The sequence below is a fragment of the Scardinius erythrophthalmus genome (genome assembly GCF_964197995.2).
Source record: "Scardinius erythrophthalmus genome assembly, chromosome: 1".
NCBI lineage: Eukaryota > Metazoa > Chordata > Actinopteri > Cypriniformes > Leuciscidae > Scardinius > Scardinius erythrophthalmus.
The window spans coordinates 14,109,263-14,124,446 of NC_138221.1; the positions used below are offsets into that span (position 1 = coordinate 14,109,263).

General features: G+C 37.0%; 2 protein-coding genes across 4 annotated transcripts; one reads left to right on the forward strand and one right to left on the reverse strand.

Moving 5' to 3' along the window:
* Positions 1 to 1,046: 1,046 nt before the first annotated feature.
* Positions 1,047 to 1,698, forward strand: LOC308695088 (uncharacterized protein; the record flags this gene model as incomplete). Its single annotated transcript, XM_081373041.1, has 2 exons — positions 1,047 to 1,512; positions 1,655 to 1,698. 2 exons carry the CDS (start codon positions 1,047 to 1,049, stop codon positions 1,696 to 1,698), a joined length of 510 nt encoding a protein of 169 aa, XP_081229167.1.
* Positions 1,699 to 8,015: 6,317 nt separating this feature from the next.
* On the reverse strand, positions 8,016 to 14,219 carry LOC308704704 (uncharacterized protein). 3 transcript variants are annotated; one of them, XM_081389206.1, is made up of 4 exons: positions 14,106 to 14,219; positions 11,879 to 12,148; positions 8,917 to 10,197; positions 8,016 to 8,654 (listed from the first exon to the last, which is right to left on the reverse strand). In XM_081389206.1, the coding sequence occupies exons 2-4, from the start codon at positions 11,934 to 11,936 to the stop codon at positions 8,650 to 8,652; spliced, it is 1,344 nt and encodes a 447-aa protein (XP_081245332.1). In that variant the 5' UTR covers positions 11,937 to 12,148; positions 14,106 to 14,219; the 3' UTR covers positions 8,016 to 8,649. The 3 variants fall into 3 exon arrangements, with proteins under 3 accessions (XP_081245332.1, XP_081245330.1, XP_081245331.1); XM_081389204.1 differs by having other exon boundaries at positions 14,087 to 14,139; XM_081389205.1 differs by having other exon boundaries at positions 11,879 to 12,198; positions 14,106 to 14,137.
* Between the last annotated feature and the right edge of the window lie 965 nt (positions 14,220 to 15,184).

Genomic DNA, 15,184 nt, shown 5'->3' on the forward strand with positions numbered 1-15,184 from the left:
CATGACTGCTGACACCCAATCATAGAGCCGAGGGTGAGCCTCTACTACGTCATCGTTTCTAAAGTCCTCCGTTTTTGACCCATCCACACTAAAACGCCCTCCGGAGATTCAAAACGAAAAACGGGTCGGCAGCGTTTCTAAACTTCTCCGTTTTGGGTCTCCGTTTTTAAACGAAAACGCAGTAGTGTGGACGGGGCCTTCACAGTTCCAAAAATGAACTAGTTCATAGTTCTTTTTTTCCATGTTGCTGCGAGATATTATTTTTCAAAATGATTACCACAGCCCATATAGAACCACAGACAATTATTTTATCAGTTTTAACACTGAAGATTTGTCACATTTTTCCCATCCTCACCGACCTTGTCTTAAAATGATCATACGACGCCCCCTTGCTGCTTTTTGTTTTGATTTGATTTGTATCGTAAGTGATGAGTCGTTCATGAACGATGCATTGATTGCGTCTGTCACATGACAAATAAACGAAAGACTCGAGGTAATTATTTATGTTCCCTGCAAATGATTTTTGACTGCATTATAATGATTTCTAAATTCAGAATATGATCAAGATTGCGTAGGTGGATGTGTTCGGGGAATTTGCCAGTTAATAGTATAACATTTAAAGCCCCTTAAATGAACGAAATGACTTGAAAAAAGATTTGTTCATTTTGATGAATGAGATCGAACAAGAGAGTCAGTGGACACTGGTGGCTGGTGTTGCTAGATTGGGTGTTTTTCCGCTACATATTACGGCCGCTACATGTTTTTCCGCTACAATTAAAATATTGCAACTTGACAGACAACAATAAATGTGACAAGGACAGATATACAGAGAGTGCTTGCTGAAGGCACAGAAGCTAACATGGTCTGGTTTCAGGGGTTCTTTATAGTTTCCTGGTCGATGACGTCACCCGCTAATGACGTCTCGTCTTTCCATTGGACTGATTATACACATGCTTCACAACGCAATTACGCAGGGCGTACCCACAGCGTCTCAAACGCAGCTTGAGTTCCCTTGAAAAAAAAACACAGATCGGAGAGAAGCAGGTATGTGTGTGATTGATTGTCCAGATCTACTGGATACAGATCTGAATAAAGAGAAGCTGGAGAAGATGAAGGATCAGCTGATCTCTCGATGTTCAGGAGGTCTCAGTGCAGTTCTGCTCACCGTTCCTCTAGAGGAACCTGTGGAAAATGAGGAAGAGATCATGGATTTTATTAAACATTCATTTGGTCCTGAAGTTCAGAAGTACATCATGATACTGTTCACACATGGAGATGAACTGGGCAATAATCAGACCATTGATGAACATCTAAAACTGAAAGATTGTGAGGATCTCCAGCGACTGGTGAAAGAATGTGGAGAAAGATTTTACTGTTTCAATATCAAGACTAAATCAGACAGTCAGATACAAGGATTACTGCAGAAGATTGAAGGAATGATTGCAGAGAACAGAGGGAAATTTATCATGGCAAATTTGAAGAGGAGTGACAGCATGATAAATATTGTCAATTGTAAGTTGTCTTGTTCTTTGTTTGTTTTTTTGTAAATGACTTTATACAAACAAATGGAAGTTCAGTAAGATTAAGTCACTAGCATGTCACACTGATTTCCAGTGAAGAATCCATAGAGATTTATTTGATATTTGTGTTGTAGTTTCAGGAGAGTCTCCAGCAGAAGATCATGTGAGGAAAGATTAGATCAGGCTGAATCTGCTGGGAAAACAGGATCTGGAATAAGTGCCACTGGAAACAGCATCATCATCATCATCATCATCATCATCATTGTCAAACGAGTTTGAATCCTCCATCAGTGAACACCCTAAACTCACATTTACATTTATATTTACTGTTTGAAGAGAAAAACATAAACTGTATATTTTCTGAGTATTGAGAATCACAAACTCTTTCATAACCAACGAAGACAAAAACACAGCTATATTGTAAAAAACTATAAAAATAAAAATAAAATGCTGTGACATACTATTAATCCAATATCAGATTTGGTTTATCTTTTTATATGAGCATCTACTTCTCTTTTTTTTTCATGACCATGACTGTCTTTTAGTTTCATGTTCTGTGGTTCAAGTAAAATATGAATATTTTAATGTGTTTTTAAACGTCCAACACCAGCCACAAACCTGGAAAAGTTTCTTGCTTCTTGACAATTGCAACAAAAAAAAAAAAAAAAAAAAATGCCACTCAGCACACACAAGGAATGCGCATGCGTCGCGTCTGAACGCGTTGTTGTCTTTGGAGCTCTATCAATTTGATTTATAATTCTTGATTTTACTCTTTAAACTTACTTACAACAAACATTTTCTACTTTTCCTCACTGAGAAGCACTACTGCTCAAACCTCATAGTTACAACGCGGACTGTTGAGCAGACGTGTCTCAAGCCTGTTAGTGATCCAACGCTGGATACTCTTATAGGTTACTCCCGGGGATCACGGCTGAACGCGTCTTAATACTCACTTACAAACATTTTTCACCAATCGTGCGTCTACTCTACACCCGTATCACTTAAAAGACGGATTATATCTAAGACGCTTGTCAGAAATTAGTATTAATTGATAGCATCACTGGTAGTGTCGTTGCTAACTTACTGTCCATCTGTTAAAATGGCGAATATATCAGATGTATGTAGTCTACCTTTTGGTGCAGGTGAGGACACATTTGAGCTGCACGCGGTACAGTCTGAGCTGGAAGCTGTTGAGAGACAGATCCACGACCTTTTAGTGAGACAGGCCGAGCTGAGAGACCGGCGTTTGGCTCTTGAAACATCACGCGCTGATGCTCACAAATCAGAGATTAATGTTACTAACGCGCTGACTCCGACCTCGTCTACTCCGTGCGTTACTCGGCATCGGTCCCAAGCGCCAAGGTCGCGATCAGCCATGGTCTCGTTCACTCCGGCTCCAACACGCCACCACGAAGCCTGGATATTTCCGCAGCGGAAGATGCGAGTCAGGTCTAGACCAAGACCCTCTCCGACCCTCCCGGTTTTCGAGTTATCCACACAAAACCGCTTCTCCGCTCTTCGCGAAACAGAACGCGATGCTGTGATCATCGGTGATTCCATTGTTCGGCACGTCCATGCTACATCAGGTAAAAATAAGGTGCACAGTCACTGCTTTCCTGGTGCTCGTGTTTCTGAAATCGCTGCTCGCGTTCCCAAGATTCTGAACGATAACGAGCGCGTCGGAACTTTGGTATTGCACGCGGGAGTGAATGACATCAGGCTGCGCCAGACGGAAGTTCTGAAGAAAGACTTCAGGAATCTGATCGATACGGTACGCAGCACATCGCCTGATATAACGATCATTGTGTCAGGACCGCTTCCCACGTACCGTCTAGGACATGACAAGTTTAGTAGATTATTCGCGCTAAATGAATGGTTAATGTCATGGTGCAATGAGCAGAAACTGATCTTTGTAAATAATTGGAATCTGTTTTGGGAGCGTCCTAGGCTTTACCGTGCTGATGGCTTACACCCAAACAGATTCGGATCGGATCTTCTGTCAGATAACATCTCCAAAATGTTAAATACCTTTTGACTAGTAACCAAAAGTCCAAATCATAGTCTCTGCTGCACCAAATTAACTGATATAAATACTAGTGTAGAACATTGCATAGAAACTGTGTCTATTCCTCGTTTAGTGCGATCAAATAATAAATCTACTGCAGGATCTAGGAAAAATCTAATTGTTATTAAAACAGAAAATGTTGCTATTAGTAAACAAAAACCATTTCTAAAGCTAGGTCTTTTAAACATTAGATCACTCACACCTAAGGCAGTTATTGTAAATGAAATAGTCACCGATAATAACTTCGATGTACTTTGCCTTACTGAAACCTGGCTTAAACCAAATGATTATTTCGGTCTAAATGAATCTACTTAATCAGGATACTCCTATAAGCACGAGCCCCGTCTGATTGGTCGTGGCGGCGGTATTGCAACTATCTATAGAGATATTCTCAATGTTACTCAGAAAACGGGTTATAAGTTTATTTCATTTGAAGTACTTGTACTAAATGTTACGCTCTTAGATGATAGAAAAACATCCCTATTATCTTTAGCCTTGGCTACCGTATATAGACCACCAGGGCCTTACGCTGATTTCCTAAAAGAATTAGCAAATTTTCTCTCAGATCTATTGGTCAATGTCGATAAAATATTAATTGTTGGAGATTTTAACATACACGTAGATAATCAAAATGATACGTTAGGGGGTGCGTTTATAGACTTATTAAACTCCTTTAGGGTTAAGCAAAACGTTACCGGACCAACTCATCGTTTTAATCATACACTCGATTTAATTATATCACATGGAACCGATCCAACCGATATAGATATCATTCCGCAAAGTGATGATGTAACTGACCATTACATGGTAACTTGCATATTACGTACCCCGGTAATATATCATGCTGCACCGCGTTATCGATTAGGCAGAACAATCCTTCCATCCACCATAGATAATTTTTCAAATTGCTTATCGGATCTGTCTCAGCTGCTGCCTGAACCTAAACAAACAGATGAACTAGACGAACTAACCAGCACTATGAGCACCATTCTCTCTGGAAAATTGGATATTGTTGCACCTATGAGACTAAAAAAGGTCAGAGAGAAAATTAAAGCACCATGGTACAACAATACTACTCGTGTTCTAAAGAGAGAAACCCGTAATTTAGAGCGTAAATGGAAACAAACTAATTTAGAGGTTTTTAGAATCGCTTGGAAAGACAGTACGTCACGCTATAAAAAGGCCCTAAAAGCGGCCAGGGCTGAGCACCTCCGCAAACTAATAGAAAATAACCAAAACAATCCTAGGTTCTTATTTAACACCGTGGCTAGACTAACAAATAAACAAGCGTCACCTGAACAAAATATTCCGTTACAGTTTAGTAGTAATGATTTCATGAATTTTTTCACGGAGAAAATAGAAAACATCAGATCCACAATTGTAAACGTTCAATCTTCAATCGCGCCTTATAATTCAGCCTCGATTATCACCCCGCAAGAACAATTACAGTGCTTTACAACTATAGAACAAAAAGAGTTAAATAAACTTATCATTTCCTCTAAAACAACAACATGTTTATTAGATCCCATACCAACTAAACTATTGAAAGTGTTACCTATAGTGGAAGAGCCTCTCCTCAATATTATTAACTCGTCTTTATCTTTAGGTCATGTTCCAAGAACATTTAAATTGGCAGTTATAAAACCTCTCATTAAGAAACCACAATTAGACCCAAATAACCTAGCAAATTATAGACCCATTTCAAATCTTCCTTTTATGTCCAAAATATTAGAAAAAGTTGTGTCTGCCCAACTGGGCTCTTTCTTGCAAGAAAATGACACCTATGAAAAGTTTCAGTCTGGGTTCAGGCCGCATCATAGCACTGAAACTGCGCTTGTTAAAATCACAAATGATTTACTCTTAGCTTCTGACCAAGGCTGTATCTCAATACTAGTTTTACTTGATCTTAGTGCTGCGTTCGATACTGTAGATCACACAATACTCTTAGATCGGCTACAAAACTATACCGGTGTTCAAGGACAAGCATTAAGCTGGTTCAGATCATACCTATCTGACCGCTACCATTTTGTCTATTTAAACGGAGAAAAATCGATCATAACTCCAGTAAACTATGGAGTGCCGCAAGGATCTGTGTTAGGCCCTCTATTATTCTCAATATATATGCTGCCACTTGGAAATATTATTAGGAAACATGGAATTAGTTTCCATTGTTATGCTGATGACACTCAACTATATATTTCATCACGGCCGGATGAAAACGCTAAATTATCCAAATTGACAGAGTGTGTTAAAGATATAAAAGATTGGATGACGCACAATTTTCTTTTATTAAATCCAGATAAGACAGAGGTAATACTTATCGGTTCAAAAAACCACCCACAAAACCTCTCACAATACAACTTTAACATAGTAGGGTGTCCTGTTACTTTATCCTCTACAGTAAAAGACCTGGGTGTTATATTAGATTGTAACTTGTCTTTTGAAAATCATATTTCATATGTTACAAAAACAGCCTTTTTTCACCTTAGAAATATTGCTAAGTTACGTAATATGCTATCAGTTTCTGATGCAGAAAAGTTAGTTCATGCATTCATGACCTCGAGACTAGATTACTAGATTCATATAATATTTTAATCTTACAGTTAAATCCGGTCTCTACTTCATAAACGCCAGAGGAGAACTGGCCCCCGACTGAGCCTGGGTTCTCCCAAGGTTTTTTTTTCTCCATTAGGTCACCTGATGGAGTTTTTCGGTTCCTTGCCACTGTTGCCTTTGGCTTGCTCAGTTGGGGATACTTAAATTGATTAATCGATTCAACAGTGCTATTGATCTGCATTACCAAACGTGGATGTTTTACACCAGAAACAAACACTGATGTACTATTTTATTTAATACTGTGAAGCTGCTTTGATACAATCTATATTGTGAAAAGCGCTATACAAATAAAGTTGACTTGACTTGACTTGACAAGGAACAAGGAAATATTGTGTCACCTATCATGGGTGATCTGTGTTTGTTTTGGTTTTAGCTGGGTTTATCACATTTTGTTTTAGTTCTGTGACCTAGTTTTAAGTTTGTTTTCTTGGTTATTCATTGTTTTATTAGTTTGTACTCATGTTGCTCATTTCATTGATTATTTTGGTTTAGTATTTAAGCTCTGTGTTTTGTTTACTGTCATTTTCACATTCAGGATAGTGCAGGAACATTTTAGTTGTAAAGGGGTGGTATAATGCCCCTTTTCACAAGATGTGAAATAAGTCTCTGATGTCCCCAGAGTGTGTATGTGAAGTTTTAGCTCAAAATACCCCACAGATATTTTTATATAGCATGTTAAAATTGTCACTTTTTGAGGGTGAGCAAAAACGCACCGTTTTTGTGTGTGTCCCTTTAAATGCAAATGCTAAAACTATAGAGCAACAGGTGAGAGAGTCATTCATTCATAAAAACGGGTTTACAAAAATGGAGCAAGCCGTAAGTATTTGTGATGATTATCAGGGCCAGTATATAGAAAAGCTGATTGAGACACAAAAGTTGTGTTTGCATTGCATTGATATATCCAGATTTCTCTACCATTATAATGTTATTCCCTGATGCTGATATACAGATAAAACGTTAAATCTGAGGTAGTAGACATTTATAGTAGATATTTCTCTTGGTTGTTTAGTTTCCTTAACTTCACATTGCGGCTGCGCTGCAGAACTAGTGTTTCCCTCAATACATTGTGTTGCTAATAAAATGTAATTTATGTTCTGTTGCTTTTATATGAAAATAAATATAATGAAGAAGACAACCAAAGTACTTATTTCCATTCGAAATATGTGTTTATCGATCATTTTTGCTTTAAAAAATATATTTTTATAAAAATATGACAACAATCACATAGAGAGATCACACTGTCAGAGAGTTTGGGAATATTCACACATAATTTAAACACATGAAAACATGATATTAGAGTTTTAAATTCAAACATTTAAAAAGAGAACAATACATCACGGTTGTTTAAACCAATGAGCTGTGTTGTCAAAGTTGTTTCCCATCATGCTTTTGCTCAGTGCAGTCGGTGGAGAGAAACTGCAGAATCCGACTCGACCGCCTCACACTCCCAAGAGTTTATTGCTAAATGTCAGCATGACATCAGAGCAAGGCGGACCACACTCAGACACATTTATAACCTGCATCTCGCGGTGATCACCAGTTATTTGTTCTGTGCAGATTTTGCTCATCTCAAACAAGCCTATTCTGTGCAACTTCTCCAGAGCGGCTGCACGAGCCTTGATGACGACATAGCAGTTCCACGATTGGCTGGATTCACCGCATGACAATGATCACGTGTATTTCGTGTTTATTCGAACACCTTCAGTTCCACTAATGCTCACAAATCTGTATTTTTATTTTTCATGTAGTCGTGATGTTATATTGTGTCATGTTTAGCAAAATAAAACTGATATAAACCATATACCTACTTCATTCAGGCTTATGTTGAACTTTATTCATGTACAAACAGATGCTGTTAAGCAGTAGACCTACATAAAGAATTGAAAGAAAACGTCTGTGTATTTGACAATTAATGCATTTATTTCACGTCAGCTGTGGTAAAATAGTCACTACCAGGGGAAGTGGTTGCTGATATTGTTTCTTCTGCGATCCTTGATTTTACGCCATTCTTGGAAGCAGAGCATTGATTCCAGGAAGGCAGCTGGGCCAGATGGTCTTGATCCTGGTTTGTTAAAAATGGCAGCAGAAATTATAGTGAAACCACTCACTTATATCTTTAACCTGTCCATTTGCACAGATACGGTGCCTATTTCGTGGAAGCAGGCTTACGTCACACCATTATTAAAATCTGGGGATCCATGTGATGCAAATAATTACAGAACTATCTCAAATCTTTCGGTTTTAGCTAAGGTCCCCTCCTGTTTGCCAGATCTGGGCCACAAGCAGGCCATAGCAATTTTGGCCTTCAGAATTAGAAGATGTGATTTCAGAGTAAAAGCCTGGGTGAAACTCTTCCCGCATTGAGGTCTCTCTCCGGTGTGGATGCTGTTGTATTGGCAAGAGGCCCAGAAGTGAATTCTTCTGATAAATCTCGAGAAATCATCTTCTTTAACCTGTAGGTAAGGGCAATTTATAATTGTAACATGTTATGGGAATGTTTTAGAATGGTTTATAAGGTTACAGCGGTATACAAATACAACAATCCTCATATGATTCCTAAGTTTGCATTTACTTGTGAAACTGTTCCCACACTGACCACATGTGTATGGTCTCTCTCCAGTGTGGATCCTGGCGGGTCTCTTATAACCAACATTTGGTTCTGAATATTTGGAGAACGTTCTTATAAAAACGTCTGTTAGCTGGGGAACTACTTACCGTGACTGTGGTGATGTGGTTTCTCCACTGTGTGGATCTTCATGTGTAGCTTCAGTTGAGTTATAGTAGAGAAACTCTTTCCACACTGATCACACGTGTGCGGCTTCTCTCCAGTGTGGATCCTCTCATGTCTTTTCAGATCTTCTGATCGACGGAATCTCTTGTCACACTGATCACACTGGTAAGGTTTTTCTCCAGTGTGGATCCTCTCATGTCTTTTCAGATCTTCTGATCGACGGAATCTCTTGTCACACTGATCACACTGGTAAGGTTTTTCTCCAGTGTGGATCCTCTCATGTGTTTTCAGATGTGATGAGTGACTGAATCTCTTGTCACAGTGTGAACACTTGTAAGGTTTTTCTCCAGTGTGAATTCTCTGGTGTTTTTTTAAACTGTCCGCTGTAATAAAAGTCTTCTCACACTCAAAGCACACGTACTCTTTTACACCAGTGTGAATTTTCTGATGTGTATGTAAATGACACCGCTGTGAAAAACTCTTTCCACACACAGAACATGAATATGGCTTCTCCTTCGTATGAACTCTCAGGTGTGTCTTCAGGTCTGATGCACTAAGAAATGTTTTGCTGCATTGATCACATGTGAACGGCTTCACTCCGGTGTGGATCCTCATGTGAACATTAAGGCTTGACGAATTTATGAAGCTTTTGCCACACTGTTCACATGTGTATGGCTTCTCTCCGGTGTGGATCATCATGTGAACATCAAGGTTTGATGATCGTGTGAAACGCTTCCCACACTGATCACATGTGAACGGCTTCTCTCCAGTGTGGATCATCATGTGAACATCAAGGTTTGACAATTGTGTGAAACTCTTCCCGCACTGATCACATGTGAATGGCTTCTCTCCAGTGTGGATCCTCATGTGACGCTTAAGACAATGTTTGTCTGAGAATCTCTTTTCACACTGATCACACATGAATGGTTTCTCGCCTGTATGGATTCTCTTGTGAACATCACAACTATGTTTGCTTGATAAACTCTTTCCACACTGAGTGCAAGTGAAAGATTTCTTGGCTCTTCTTTTCTTTAAAAATGTCTTTTTAGTCTTTGAGCGACTCAAAGGTTTTACTTCAGGTTTGACATGATGTTCCTCCTCCACTTCACTCAGTTCTTCACTCTCCTCCTTCACTTCACTCAGTTCTTCACTCTCCTCCTTCACTTCACTCAGTTCTTCTCTCTCCTCCTTCACTTCACTCAGTTCTTCACTCTCCTCCTTCACTTCACTCAGTTCTTCTCTCTCCTCCTTCACTTCCATCAGGTCTGAAATCAAAGAGAAAAAGTTATTTCATTTTCAGTTCAACATAAATAATTTAAAGAGAGGAATATGAAGTGAAAGGACATAAAAGAGATGATAATTGTGTTAGATATTAGTTTTATGTGTTAGAATAATCAAAGTTTTGTTTGTATTTTAAAGAGAAGTGTTACTTGTGTTATGTGCTTACGAATTTAATGTCTTAAACTGCTGGTCTAAGTTTCTTGCTAATAAATAGTGTGTTCACTAGTTTGGATATTTATATTCGCTGCAGAGCTGATACTGAACGCTGGACGAGTCATTTGCTCAGCCGTAATAAAGCGATTCTTTCAACATTCTCTATGAATGAATAATTCACTTTGAGCTAAATTGATCTGTCAGACCCTTACAATGTAATAACTAAAGTACTTTAGATAAATAAGGTACATTGATCTTCTAATAATTATTTTTATTAGACATTATAGACACAAATCTCATGTTCCTGTAGCAAATAACTATTATATAATGTAATGTGTTAGCATTAAAAATTATACTAGTATTATATAAATTATACAATAGTTTCATAATGCTGATACCAAAGTTTAGATTGATATTTAATTTATTTTACGTAAAACTTTTTAATTATTACATTCCAGTCACACTAGACTTCTAATTCTAATGACTCCCATTCATTCGCATGTGAACGTGGGACACCAGAAACACAAGCTTCGCTGTGTTCCAGTTCAAGTTGGAACACCAATTAATCATTGGTCATTTATATCATAATCTAATAAGACATTCGATTATTCTATTAAACTCTTTACATTATATTTTACTGGTTCATTTGGATTCCAGTGTCACTTAGAGTTTCACCCCGGCCAATAATGCTGATCTCACGGTCACAAACTCATAAGTCTGATTATTAGTCGGAGGTTATAACTAATATCATTTATGATTAATTAATACAACTTATACAAATAATCAGATATTGCTTAAGTTACACTTACAACCCTGTCAGCCATCCTGGAAAAGTAGTTTACTTGATACAGTAATAGTTGCAAAAACTTGCGAACCAAATATAAACCAGAGCTAAAATTATACTTGGTTTGATGTTGACAATCAATATTAAAGTTTCTCAAACCTGTTGGAGAATTTTCCCTTTTATTCATGTCTATGATGTAATGAAAATGACAAGCATGAAAAAATAGGTCTGAAAAAGGATGAGAGAATGGAAAATAACCAGTATGGATAAGTAACCCATAGTGTTTAAATACTGTATGAAACAAAACTCCATTATGTGAGGTTTGACCAATAGAGAAGACGTCTAACTGTGCCAAAGTCACCAGGCGTGACAGAGGGGAAGAGATAGGTTTGAGGGTACCCGTTGGGGACTTAATGATATGAAAAAGATATAAAAAAAAATTAATGTTGGATATTATAACTTCAGATGACCAGCTGGCTTCTCCTTTATTGTCTGTACAATAAAGTTAATTCTTTTGACCTGGAACCTCGACTCTGAGAAACTTCGAGACCTGAACCAAAAAGAACTTTGAATTTTCCACAACAAACCTCCCTCTACTGAACATTTGTTGAAATATTCCCTGTACCCATTTCATAGTTTAACTGCATATCTAAAAGTGATGAAGTGCTTGAATGTTTCTAACATGAATGTTCTTCAGCATCATGAATGAATGAAGAATAAACACCAACCTCTTTGTTCTTCAGGATCTTCAGTGTGTTTCATTCTGCAGGGTTCTGGATCACTCATGTTCTCACTGTCCTCTTTAATAAACTCTTTGCTTTGATGCTCGTCTTCACAACAGCTGATGGGAATTTACAGCATTTATTGGAGAACTGCTGTGGGAGGAGCTTCACTGATGATGAATTACAGTGGGAGGAGCTTCACTGATGATGTGAATGATATGGGAGGAGTTTCACTGATGGTGAATTACAGTGGGAGGAGCTTCACTGATGATGTGACTGCAGGGGGAGGAGTTTCACTGATGATTAATTACAGTGTGTGAGCTGATCTAGCAAAATCAAAAATATATCAGTAACTGAGTATGTTTTTATGCTCATGGACAACAGAATATAAATAGTGTAAAATTGTCCATGTATAAACAATGGTAAGAAAAACAGTTAAGCATAAACAGAAGTAAATCTACAGATTTGTCACCAACAAATCCCCTCAGTCTGCTGACACCAATGAAGGTGTCCAATTTACAAGAGATCTGCAGACATCAGCGTAATAAATGAGGTGAAAACAGGAACTATTGTCATGAAATAAAGAGTGTTTTCAGCAGATCTGTTAATATTGATGAGCCTCAGACTATCAACACTCATTGGTAACACTTTATATTACGACCCGCAAACAACTGCGTAAGTAAACTGAAATTACGGTGTACGTTTCTGTAATTATAGTGTACTTCCGTGTAGGTATAAGGGAAAAATATGTTAAGTTTTGGGTAATAAAGGGGTTAGGGTTATAATACGTATTTGCAGCTGTATCATACAAATAAATAGTAAAAAAAATCATACATTGTGATTTCTGTTTTTTTTTTTGTTTTTTTTTAGAAATGTCTTTCACAGTGGACATGCACCTACGATGACAATTTCAGACCCCTCCATGATTTCCAAGTGGAAGAACTTGCAAAATAGCAGGGTGTTCAAATACTTATTTTCCTCACTGTATATCTGTCTGTCTATCGTAAAGCAATTTGTATTTCTAATTCTAACATTATTCTGTTTCTTCGTTAAAATAATGGCATATATCTAGAAAAGTAGTAAATAACTAAGAAAAACATTTAAAAGCATAAAAGACAGAAATAATCATTCATATAGTAAGCAAAAATTACCCTCAGTCTGTTGACACCAATGAAATGAGCTTTAAGTGTCAATTTACAGGAGATCTGAAGACATCAGCATAATAAATGAGGTGAAAACAGGAACTATTGTCATGAAATAAAGAGTGTTTTCAGCAGATCTGTTAATATTGATGAGCCTCGGACTATCAACACTCATTCAACAAGCCATTCAGGATCATCAGCAGATCATCTCACTTTATTATGAGTGTTTGCTGTTAGAAACACATTATTTGAGTCAGGATACATGATAAAAGACTATTAAACTGCTCTATTGAAAGACAATACTGTAATTTTTCACAATATGACATGGACAAAACATCAATAATACATAACAAACACCGTTGACACTCAGGTAAATAATACCCTGCTAAACCATGAAATGTCCATATGAATCTAAATATAGTTAAACATTCTAATAACTACATTAATTGCAATAATGTAATTAAATAATTAACATGTTACAGTTTTGCATGTGAAGAAACTGACTATGATCATAAAACATTTATTAAAATAAAGAGCACCACAAAACAATAACGTTTAGGCTACTATGTCAAACTGAATATATATAATTATTATTTTATATTATTATTATTATTATTTTACATGGTTTAAATTGTCTCACGTGGCTACCTATAGGCTCAATGTAAAGTATTTAGCAGTATCTTTTCCAGGCTATTTTAACAAATGCAAAGTAAAGAAATACCAAATTTAATCCAAAGATGTTAAGAGTAGAAATAAAACGGCAGCAGCAACACTTGATATTGAGTCCCATTCCCCTCACAGATCTCAAACTTTAACTTGACATTCAGTAACAGTTCTCACTCCAAACATCGAGACAATCACACAGACGAACACAAAATCGCTCAGGTCTGAATGAACTCAACATATTCTCCTCATGCTCGCTGCTGCTGCACTAAATGTTTATTTCAGAAGGAAGACGCCAGAAAAGACGCACAAGTATCGCTGTGATAGATTAAAACAATACAGAAATGAGTCTGTCGCTTAATCAAACTGTATAAAGCGTGTGTGATGGTTGTGTAAATATGAGAAATACCGTGAACTGCTCTCCTCACCTCACAAGACTCGACGCTGAAACTGTGTGTGTGTGTGTGTGTGTGTGTGACTTGTTCTTTGGTGTTTATTGGCCGTTGGCAGCTTATTGGTGCATTACCGCCACCAACTGGAATGGAATATGGATCAAGTTATTTGCTTTTATGGGTGATTCTTAGACTTTGGGCACTTTTATGTAGCCTACTTTGGTCATATTTTTAAAAATACATACAATTTTGGAGAAAATCCTCTTTCTTTTTCAAACTTACAATAAAACCTCCTTAAAAACTTTTTACTACCTTTCTATTATGATTTTTTCATACTTTTCAACCTCCTTATAGGTGTCAAAATCACAGTTTTTTTACTTTTTAACTTCAACAATGAAAATGCAGTTTAAAAGTATGACTTATCTGGTAACTATTAATACCTAAATTAAGCACTAGTAAAATAATTAAAATACATTATAGTATTTAATGTGAGACCACCATCAATATTACTTTTTATACAAAATATACCTGTCACACAGTATTGGTGTCAATTCCACCACAACACTGTAATGTCCCTTTAAAAAGTTTGTGTGAAAGATTATTTAGGTGGTTTCTATGGAAATGTTCAGAGATATCAGAGCACATGTTGGACATAGAGGCAATTTAAAATTTTCATCAAGAACAAAATAAGAAAAATCAAGGTAAATATTGCTTGATCAGTTACTATATTTATTCTATGTCATTTCCAAACATGCTGTACCTTCATGGGTGTTTTTAAAAAGTTAAAGGTTAAATTTTTAAGGTAAATAAGAGTATTTTACATACATGAAATGCTAAGTATTAATTCAAAGCTAATCAGTGAAGCTATCTTCCATTTTTTCACAAAAAAACTACAGAAATGTAATTTCCACCACAGTCATTTCCACCACACTGCCCTCTGTGGTGGAAATGACAGCATGTGGTGGAAATGACATTTATGATTACAAAGTACAATTGATATAGATTGCAAGAGTAGATTGACTTTGTGAATTGAGTTTACTGAGTGTGATGAGTTTAAGAGTTTTTCAAATAAATATTTCTCTAAATATTATTGTTTCTCTAGCTGTTTCTCTACA

Bases quoted from the DNA above. Each gene is read 5' to 3' on its own strand.
- LOC308704704 (XM_081389206.1), bottom strand. From the start codon at position 11,936: ATGAGTGATCCAGAACCCTGCAGAATGAAACACACTGAAGATCCTGAA. The intron at 10,198-11,878 runs GTTGGTGTTTAT...CTTTGATTTCAG, and splicing joins AGATCCTGAAGAACAAAGAG to ACCTGATGGAAGTGAAGGAG.